Source organism: Galeopterus variegatus, unplaced genomic scaffold, assembly GCF_000696425.1.
Source record: "Galeopterus variegatus unplaced genomic scaffold, G_variegatus-3.0.2 Scaffold216, whole genome shotgun sequence".
Lineage (NCBI taxonomy): Eukaryota > Metazoa > Chordata > Mammalia > Dermoptera > Cynocephalidae > Galeopterus > Galeopterus variegatus.
The window spans coordinates 119917-130398 of record NW_007726327.1 but is presented as its reverse complement, the minus strand read 5'-3'; the positions used below and the strand labels follow the sequence as shown (position 1 = coordinate 130398).

Sequence of the window (10482 nt, the reverse complement as noted above, 5' to 3'; positions counted from 1 at the left end):
TTCGCTCTCCAGTCAACTCATTCTGCCTCCATTTTCTCTTCCTTAAAATGGCTTAATTCACTGACCACCACCGTCCTGTGTTCTAAAGCCTTCAAAGGGCCTCCACTGCTTAGGATAAAGGAACGAAGAGGTCATCTTCATTGAGAGCCTGCCATGAGCCATGATCTGTGGCAAGGTTCCCTATACATGCTTACTTAGAGAGCTTTACTGGGGTTTGAACTAGGTCCATCTGACTCTCAAAGGACTAGTTCAAGTGCTTTCTCTTCTACTAAGCTTCCCAGGACCACCAAAGCCCTGTGTGGTCGCTCCTCTCAGCAAAGTCGTAGCACACACTTGGTCAGCACAAGCATATGGTGGAGAATGTCACTCCTGTAAGTGCTCCACAACCCTCCCCACTCATGTGTAAGCAGATGACATGCTGGAACCCACTTCATCTTTTCATCTCTAGCGTATAGCCCAAAGTGGAACACATTCTAGGTGACTGTTAAATGTTAAGGGCTTCCTTCATGCTCTTCAAGCCCTTTTTCTACAGAGGCCAGTCAATCACAAAGTCCAAGTACAAAAACCTCAGGAAGGGGCCTCATTTTCTACTCAAAAGAAATGCACTCTACTCCTTGGTGACAGCCCCCAGGTTGCAGTCCCACCACTCTGGTTTTACAAGACTCACCTACAACAAAACTACTGCCAGGGAAGGCTGGCCCCGCTGGGACAGACGCAGACTCCTGAGGACAGGACAGCGAATACCAGGCCCTGGAAAAGCACTCTCATGAAGACCCTGCCCAGAAACTTGTGGGTACCCACCACTCTTCCTCCCCTCCCAGTCAGATGTAAAAATTTTTGGAGTGGAATTTACTTCACTGACCTAGCCCAACCTTCTCATCTTATCCGGGAGAAAACTGGGGCCCAGGACTAAGTGCTTCTCCAAAGGTCAGAGGTAAAATAGAAAAGTCAGGATTTGTGACTTTGTGGGTAAGATGTATCACCCGTGACTACTGCTGTCACAAGTGAGGGCTCAGGACCACCTTCTGACAGTAAATCAGGGCCACCATGGAGCTGGTGGTAACTAACTGGGGGATCCTCCTTCAGGCCCATCTTGACCCTCTCCTTGCTTTCTCCTGAAGTCTGATCCCTTCCCTACATGTCTGGCTGGTTAGCTCAGCTTGTTAGAGCATGACCTTGTAACAACAAGGTCAAAAGGGTTTGGTTCCCCATGCCAGCCAGCCGCCAAAAAAACAAAAACAGTAGTTATTGTATTTGAGCTGCATAACAACCTTTAAAACTTTTTAAAAAAAATATCCCATAAGTACCATCTCACCCATGCAAATCTTTAGCACCTACTGTGTGCCAGAGACAGGAGCTAAGGATGACCAGGGCTGAGTCCCTACATAAAAAAAATATCCCATAAGTACCATCTCACCCATGCAAACCTTTAGCACCTACTGTGTGCCAGAGACAGGAGCTAAGGATGACCAGGGCTGAGTCCCTACATCCAAGCATCACTGAACATCTTAGTCTAAATAAATTTAAAAGTCAATTCAGGGCACACAAAAGCTGCATAATTATTTCCTACTCAAGTGTATAAAGTTAGACCACTCATTAGTCTCCAACTGAAAATAATCATTATTCATATATAGTACTAAATACATTTGAACTGTTCTAAGTGTGCTCTCTCTACACACACAATCATTTAGTCCTAACAACGTAGGAGGTAGGCTGAAGTAGGATATTGTTATTCTCATAAGTAAGTATGGAAAAACCCACATCGAGATAAAGCCAGAGCTGCAGAGGCACATGCTTTAGCAACACGTGGACCCCACTGCAGTAGTAGCAGTCATCTTTCACTCTAAGTGCTTGGCTTCCCAGAGCTTTTCTACAGATTTGAGATGAAAAAAAAAAAAAAAATACGCAATTAAAGCTATTTCCCAAATAGCATAGGAAAGCTGCCAAAGGCTTTCTCTGAATTGAGACAATGCGCTGACAATGGTGAATATCACAACCTCTGAATACAAGATGAAGTATCTGCCAACCTAACCACCCAAGTCAAATGCTACTCCAGAAAAATAAAGTTCCCACTAATCACTTCACAGGAGGTGCTACAGCAGCACAGAAAGTTTTATTAATATTCCAATTCTCGAGTCACGGCATTCCACAGCTGGAAAATATTAGGATATACCCTTCACCCCCAGCTGTAACATAAAGTAAAAAAACCACCAAGTATCTCTAACTAGGATCTTAAGATTCCCTTAAAACTGTTCTCTAGAAACACCATTTGTGCCTTTAATATGCTTTTTTATCAGGGACACAGAACAAAAAAATGCTTGTTTGCAAATAAACATCCAAAAGAATATAGTAACAGCTGATCTGGGCTGAGGCATCAAAACAAAGCGATGATTGTAGAAGACAATGCAAACAACTCTAGAGCAAGAAACTCGAGGGCAGAAAACTTGCAGTAATGTGTGTGCTGGGTATTTCCACCAGCCCAAAGGCCCCATCTGTAATAAATGGAGTGTCCTCTATAGCCTGAAAATATATACCTGAATAGAAAGAAGTCACTGCCACCAACAGCACTGTGCAGTTTTATTAACCATTCAAGTACAATAGCATCTGGTAAGATTGGGACAGAATTGGGATTGAAAACTGAACAGATATTCAGCATCTAACAGTTTGAAAGAAGCCACTACATACTCTTTTCACAAACGTTTTCACAGAGCCAATACAGTACTAGCCATTAACCCAGTACACCAAGTGTACTGAAGTAGAAAAGATGCAACAAGAAAAATAGCTACGTTAGAAAGACCAACACTTTAGAAAAAGAGTAAAACACTTTTAGTTTCTCCCCTTTAGCCCCTAAAACAATGTCTTACAGTCTGAATCTACCTATACAGTCCTACATCAGCTTCTAGAATATGTCAGGAGGGAAAAAAATAAAATGACACTGGCCAGTACAGTCTTTGGATATTTAGGAAGGGGAGGGGGAGAAAGTCAGTTCTCAAAGCAAATTAGTCAGCTTCAGTCTCATCAGCAGGATCTTTGGATTCTTTGTTCTTCCGCACTTCTTCAATGTGCTTATCCTGTAAAGGAATTTTAAGTATCATCAGTCATATAAAAAAGCCTGCTGCCCACCCCAAACAGGCCCAACACAGCCTTGGCACATATAGTACAGCCCATGGGAATCACAAAATTAGAAGTTCTAAGACATCATCTTCCAACCATCTGGGTCACTCGTGGAACCTAACAACCAAGCCTCCTATTGCTCTTTCAAGGAACATGCAATTATACTGGAAAATTACTTAATACTCCATCTTAAATAAGATGCATCTCTTTTAATGTGTTAAGTCCCAAAACTAATGACAAAAAGGCACCAAGCACTTTTTATCAAGGGAATTAATTCAAGCCAATTCATTGGTGCATAAATCTCCAAACTCTTAACACCCCTACAAAACAAGAAACCAACCTTCTCTCGCAAACGCTCCAGTTTGGCAGCCATTTGTGCCTCTCGGTTCTCTTTGTTAGCTTCCATTTTGTGGGTCAGTTTCTCCTCCGCCATTTTACTAAAGTTGTTGTTCTCTTCTATCGCTTTCTGAAGCACTTCTTTCTCATGCTCTCGTTTCTCAGCAAGTTGCTTCAAGACCTCAGCTTCGTGGGACTGGAAAATTACAATAGAAATTATTATTTATACGTTGGCAAAAAAAAAAATTACTTGGAGGTTTAAAGAGAGGCAGAAAATAAGGTCTCTTTATATAATGAACTTAGGACCTGAATTATCCCTATTATAAAATACTATAAAAATCATATTCTAGGGGCCGGCCCGGTGGCGCACTGCGCTAGTGCGCCGCTTGGGAAGCATGGAGGCGCTCCCGCCGAGGGTTCGGATCCCACATACAGACCGGTTCCCGCTCACTGGCTGAGCGAGGCGCGGGGCAACACCGAGAGTTGCGATCCCGTTGCCAGTCCCGGTCCAGTACGGGGGCAACACTGAGAGTTGCGATCCGTTGCCGGACACGGAAAAAAGACCAAAAAAAAAAAAAATCATATTCTATTTCTACTGTTTGTATCTTCCTTGGAAAACTACCCATATCTATTTGTTCAGAGATCTCTTGCCTGATTATTCCTTAAGGAAATCCTTATAAGATTTACTGCTTAATGGTATCCAAATGACTTGTGTGATATGCACTTAGGAAAGCCACTTTATTGTAAAGAATTTTGGTTACTTAACTTCAAAAGCTACCCAAAAACTAGCCCATTGTAAAAATTTTAACCATAGCTGATAAAAAAAAAGTATCAATGTTGGAAAATTTAAGACTAGGCCTCCAGATTACTATTTAAGCCAGACGAATTAGCTTTTCTCCTTGGAAACTGCATTAACTTCTAGACCATACTACAGTGTGCTTCTTTCAACAGACTCAGAATAGCTTGTTATCAAACAGATTCAGATGTCTTTGGAAGCATCAACTTGCAGAATAAGTACAGAGCATCTGCCACTGGTTCTAATAATTCTCTTCTGCAAAATCCTCGTCATGACAGGAGTTACACTATATTTAGCCATTTACTATGTAAAGCACAGGCTAATGACTACAGGGCCAGGGCTGATTCCTAAAAAACTTCCCTCTGTTCAGTCTTGGGTTGTATTGCTTCCTCCTACTCCACGAAATCAAACTGTGTAGAAGAGCAGGAAGACAATGCACCAGTGTCAACACTGTCTCTCTTTCTGGCTAAATGATGTACAGTGTTGATAATGGGTCAGTGCACAAACGCATAGCATGTGGCACTGAAAAATGCATGGTACATGTTACAGCAGCTTAAAAAGGGAGGTGTGTGTGTGTGTGTGTGTGTGTGTATCAGACTTCAAATCATACTAGCTGTGCTGGTCTGGGGTAGGTTACTACTTTTATCTTTTTGTGTCTTACTTGTCCCAACTTTAACACCAATCTACCCATCCCAGTCAGGGCTGTTGGGAAGGGGGATTAAATGAGAATTTATGTAAAGTTCTTAATGAGTAGAATAATGTTGAATGGAAGGAAATACACCAAAATATTAATAGCAGTTATTTTGGGAAGTGGGATAATGAATACTTTTAATTTATATTTATAAACTTCTGTTTCTCAATTTTCTACAACAAGCATGTTAACATCTGTTGATTTTTCTGATTAGTTCTTTTTAAAGGTGGCTACTTTATAATGGAATTGCTTAGATAAGAGAAAAGCTACCACAATACCAGTTGAGCAACTACAACATTACCAGTAATTTTAAATGTTTTTATTATACAGCTCTCAAAAAACAAAACTAAAGAGACACAAAATCATCTACCAACAAATCTATTTTTCAAATGAGAAGCATGAGCCTTAGTTTAAGACAGACCTGGGCTTAAATTCTGGCACCAACACTTACTAGCTGTATGACTTTGGGAAAATGATTTAACATTCCTGAGGCTATTTTTTAATCTCCATTATCTGAGACAATACCTACTCTGTATGGTCAACTGTATTTTTTTTTTTTTTTTAAAAGATGACCGGTAAGGGGATCTCAACCCTCAACTTGGTGTTGTCAGCACCATGCTCTCAGCCAGTGAGCTAACCGGCCATCCCTATATGGGATCTGAACCCGGGGCCTTGGTGTTATCAGCACCACACTCTCCCGAGTGAGCCACGGGCCGGCCCAACTGTATTAAAGGAGAACAATATATGTAAAGGAGCTGGCACATAATAGGAGCTCAATAAATGATGGCTGGTATTTTCTTCCAGCCACTGGCATATGTATTTATAATTACAGTGTTGCTACGATTCCATTTTTATCCTATTACGGAAATAAAACAGATCTGCCCAATTATATTAGTAAATATCCTTTTTTCTGTGAACTGTGATGTTTACCTTGCGCCTTTCTTCTGCAGCTTCTAATTTCTTCTGAATTTCCTCCAGGGAAAGATCCTTCTTCTTTGGAGGAGAAAGGGGGAATTCTGGGACGGATTCTTTTGACCGAGGGCTGAGAATCAGCTCAAAAGCCTGGCCTGAGGCACGCTTCTCCAGTTCTTTCACCTGGATATCTGGAGTTGATCATATTTATGATAATTCAGAAAGCCAGGGTTCTCCTATTCTAATAAACTGTTCTAAATTTCCCATAAAACAAATCAATTTAATAAACAGAAATTAGGACTAATGAAGATGTGTTTGAGGGTAAGAAATTATTATCTAAATACCATCTCCTAGAAAAACAAAGCTCAACATTTTGAGGGGAGGCAGGGACGGTTGGTATGGGTATTCTCAACATTTTTGGATTAATAAATACATTTCTAAGACATCAGTATTCGATAATCATTTTCATAAACAAAAGAAAAGCCTTGTGCAAACTCCACAATTTTGCTTTGGACCAACCTAAATCATCTAATAATGAAACTTAATTCTAAGTTCTCAGTACATTCAAATGATGATCATTTTTTCTTAATTATTCTCCTATTCATAAAATAGGTTTTTGATAAGAACAAAACACAAGTGCCAAATTAAAGGCTTAACATATAAGCCATCTCCTCATCTAAAATCATAAACCCATCACAATTTCAGCTCTTCCACATGGACAACATACCAGAAGAAGCCATGGTGAACAGAAGACAAGAGACTGGCAGTGTATTCTACACAATCCACTGGAAAGGAAAGCCCTGAAAACGATTTTCAAAAGCATGCAGTCAATTTCTTTGCATTTCTATATGTCAACACAAAGAGATTTCAAATCACATCCACATAAATCAATGTCAGAAAAATCACTACGTGAAATTAAGTAAGATGTCATTAACCAGGAAAAAAATGATCAAAATCTATAAAATACTAAAACATACTGGGAAATCTGAACTGAATATACATAACATTGGTGGCAGAAAATCAAGTTAATTGAACTTGCCCGTTCAAAAAACAACTCTTGGATTTTTAAAATTAGAGGAGGTTAAGTCACAAGGATGAAGAATTTTTTCCCCCATATAACTCTAAATTCCCCCCCAAACCGTGAGAAGATATTCCAGATTCAACTCAACAGTGAGATGGGAGCCATCTTAATACTGCCTATAATTCATTGTGCAAATGAAATAGCCACCCCTGCTTTGTCTGTGTCTGCCATGGTGGATAACAAAACGCCCAAACTAATATTAACCAATAATGTTGAACCCCTATTGTTCTTGGGGTTTAAGCTCCTTGCCCAACAGCGAGCAAAATGAAGTTTTATGAATCTCTAGATTTTAAGTTATAATATCTGCTGTCTTATGACATTAAAAATGCTATATCCCTTTTTTTTAACATCATGATTCTTGTGGACCCGAGGCTAGTGCCAAATACGTAGCATTACAGATGCCAATATGTAGCATTCCGACACCTAGAAATTAAAATCAGAAACAGCGAAAACGTCTAGCCAGGACAGAGCATTAGACACAGCACTGGACCCAGGATGGGCGTGGCCCTGGACTCCGCGAGGAAAAGCGGGGCAGGCCGCCCCTGGCCAATCACAGCGCGCCCTGCGCTCCAGCCCCGGGCCCCGCCCCCCTCCTCCCCGCGCCTTTTCGAATCTCCCTGAACTCTCAACACCCCAGAGCCCGCGCGCGTGGGAAGGGGAGGAATAGGCGGGGCTAACGGTCCCATCCGGGTAACTCCGCCCCTCCTGGGCTCGCCCCGCGCGGACGCCCCCCCAACTCCCGCCAAAAACACCTCGAGGCCGCCGCCGCCCCCGCCTCAGTGGGTGGGGCAGGCCCCGGGTAGCCTCGTCGTAGGCTCGCCAAAGCCTCGCGTCGTCCCCATCCCCGACCTGCCGCCACCCAAGCTGTCTGCGCCCCCGCCGCGAGGACAGACGAGCCCTCGCGGGGCGCCGGCACGTCGGGCGCCACCCCTCAGTCACGGGCGAAGGCGATCGAGGGGAGGGGGCGCGGCCCTGGCTACCAGCAGTCTGGCCCCGAGGCCGCAGCTCTCCGCGGGCGCCGTTCCGCCCCTTCAGACAATGGGGACCCCAGCGGGGGTGTAGGGGAGGAAGGCAACCGAGGGCCCACGCCCCCTATTGTCTCCTTTATGGCACCCTGGGGCTGACGCCCAGAGTCCGCCCAGCCCCCTCCTCACGGCAGCCGCGCCCCCAAGGAGCGGGGACAAAGCCGAGGCTCCGCCCGAGCCACACACAAAGCGGAGCGACCCCCACCCGCCAGCCCGTATGGAGCCCATGGCCCCGCCTGCCGTCCTCCAGCAGGGGGTCGCTGACACGGCTCGGCCCCTCCCGCCGGCCGCATCCCTCTCACAGCCCACGACCCACCACCGCCTCATCTGAGAACCCCGAACCCACCTGCTCGGTCCGAGCCGCCTGGCCACACTCTGAGCACCAACAGACCCGGGCGCGCACAAAAGCGCCAAACAGCGGCACGTGACCTCCCCGCCGGGCTGCTTATTGGCTGAGAGCGGCGGCACGTGCCGAACCCTCCCCCACAGCCCGCGTGGGGCCCCGCCCCTGGGGACCCCAGAGCACCTCGGGAAGTGTAGTTCAGGCCAGCGGGGCAGGAGGACAATGCGAGGGGTGTGGGACACTTCGGAGGTGTCCCCGGGTGTGAGCCGGGGGCCGGGACGGCGATTTCGCCGCGGAAGAGAGCGTTGCGGTGGACCCCAGACTGGGTCTGAACCAACTCTCCCATCTCTAGGAAAAGGGCGGAGCTGGGAGGGGGTGTCCTTCCCTACCTCTCAGACCGTGGCCGCCTGGACTCCACCTCTGTCGATCCACGTGCCCCGCATCATCCCAAAGGCAGCACTCGGACACAACACTGTCCCTTCTCGTGTCCCACCCACGCCGTTGCCTAAGACGCCCGAGCCCTTGTGACAGGACAATGCCACTCCACGCCCCTGCACGGTCCCTTCTCCCTGCGCCCTATCCCCGGCACCCGCGTGTCACCTGTATTGTGTCTTCATAATAATGCTTCTAACCCATTCAGCCCTGACAGGTCACTGGGCGTGGCCCTTCCCTCAGGTTCCCGAGCCGGTGACCAGGGACCCGTGAGGGAAAACTTGAGGCTCTGGAATTTGATCTCCTTTGGTCTAACAAAGCCACTGGGCTTAAATGCAGACTCCATCTGTTCTGCCAAGCCTTTTGCTGATGATAGGGAAGGAAGAGCAATAGCAGTTCTAGACTACACAGACTGCAGTTAAGTGTTGCTTTGTTCTTGGAGCACGTGCTCCCAGAGCAGTGCTGGGCTCTTTTTAACAACCAGAATAAATGGAGCCACAAAGTTAATGTTCCCCCTGACCTGGATAGATCAGAACCACAGCTGGGGCACAAAAACTATGGTTATCTTAGAATGACTGGCCTTTTTCCCACAAAAGGAGGAAAATTTAACATGGTTCCATGCAGCCTTGTAATACCAAGGTCACGGGTTCAGATCCCCATACTGCCAGTCGCCAAAAAAAATAAAATAATAATAATACATGGTTCCTGGACCCCCTTTTCTCACTCCTCTGACCAAGGCTGTGTCCTCGGGTGGTGGTCCTTACACCAAGGCACTTGCTTTGGGATCCTGACCAAGCAGAAGGGACATCTTCATTTTATTAATGGGCTCCTTCTCCAAAACCAAGAAGCAAATATGACCAACTCTCCTGAAACAACAGTCCTAATTTTAAAAGACTCCCATGTCTACCTAGTCACTAGGCATGTGCCAGAGATAAAATACAGTTAATAGGTGCCTGGGACAATGAAAACTGGATCATACAGGCAGCATAACACACCACACGAAGCAAACAATTAGCAATGTGCTGTTGCCTGAAACATGCTTGTTGCGGCATTTTCTTCAACAATCATCCTTGTGGATTCGGCCTCCCCCTAGTCAATCTAAGTGGTTTTTGCTAAGCATGTGAACAGGACCAGGAATAATTCAGATTCTGAGCCCTGAAAGGCTTCTCCCTCTCAGACCAAACACAGATTCAAAATGACCAGGTGCTTCCATCAGTTTTCAGAGCAGAATCTCAGAAATCATCAGAAAAGCCAGAGAGAAGTGGGGACAAGACCTCCCTACAAAGTGACAGATAGCACACAAATGAGCAAGGAACCCAAGGCCAGGAGGTCTACTACCCTTGAACCAGCCTTTTATCTTGAAGTCTTTGTATTTTATCTGGAGGTTTGCAGAGGAAGGTCCCACCTATTCGATGCATTTTTTTTTTTAATACAAGAAATTGCCATACAAAAATCTCACATTTCTGACTATTAATGTTGTGACAGGAAAAAAATAAATCTTTCAAAACACTGATTATTTTAAAGCACTTACACCACTTCGCCCCACCTTTTCTTTCTCCCTAGAGCAGATGTCTATTTCCATGGAAACCACAGCTAGGAACGTAGATGTTAGAACTCATGTAGATTTTTTTTTTTTTTTTTGTCTTTTTGTCTTTCTTTTTCCGTGTCCGGCAACGGATCGCAACCCTCAGTGTTGCCCCCGCACCGGACCTGGGACCGGCGCTGCTCCCGCGCCTCGCCCAGCCAGTGAGC

General features: G+C 45.2%; 1 protein-coding gene across 1 annotated transcript; it reads right to left on the bottom strand.

Annotated features, from left to right (window-relative positions):
• Nucleotides 1-2549: 2549 nt before the first annotated feature.
• Nucleotides 2550-8415, bottom strand: STMN1 (stathmin 1). Its single transcript, XM_008565954.1, has 5 exons — nt 8302-8415; nt 6577-6649; nt 5868-6040; nt 3455-3646; nt 2550-3071 (listed from the first exon to the last, which is right to left on the bottom strand). Exons 2-5 carry the CDS (start codon nt 6587-6589, stop codon nt 3000-3002), a joined length of 450 nt encoding a protein of 149 aa, XP_008564176.1. The 5' UTR covers nt 6590-6649; nt 8302-8415; the 3' UTR covers nt 2550-2999.
• Between the last annotated feature and the right edge of the window lie 2067 nt (nt 8416-10482).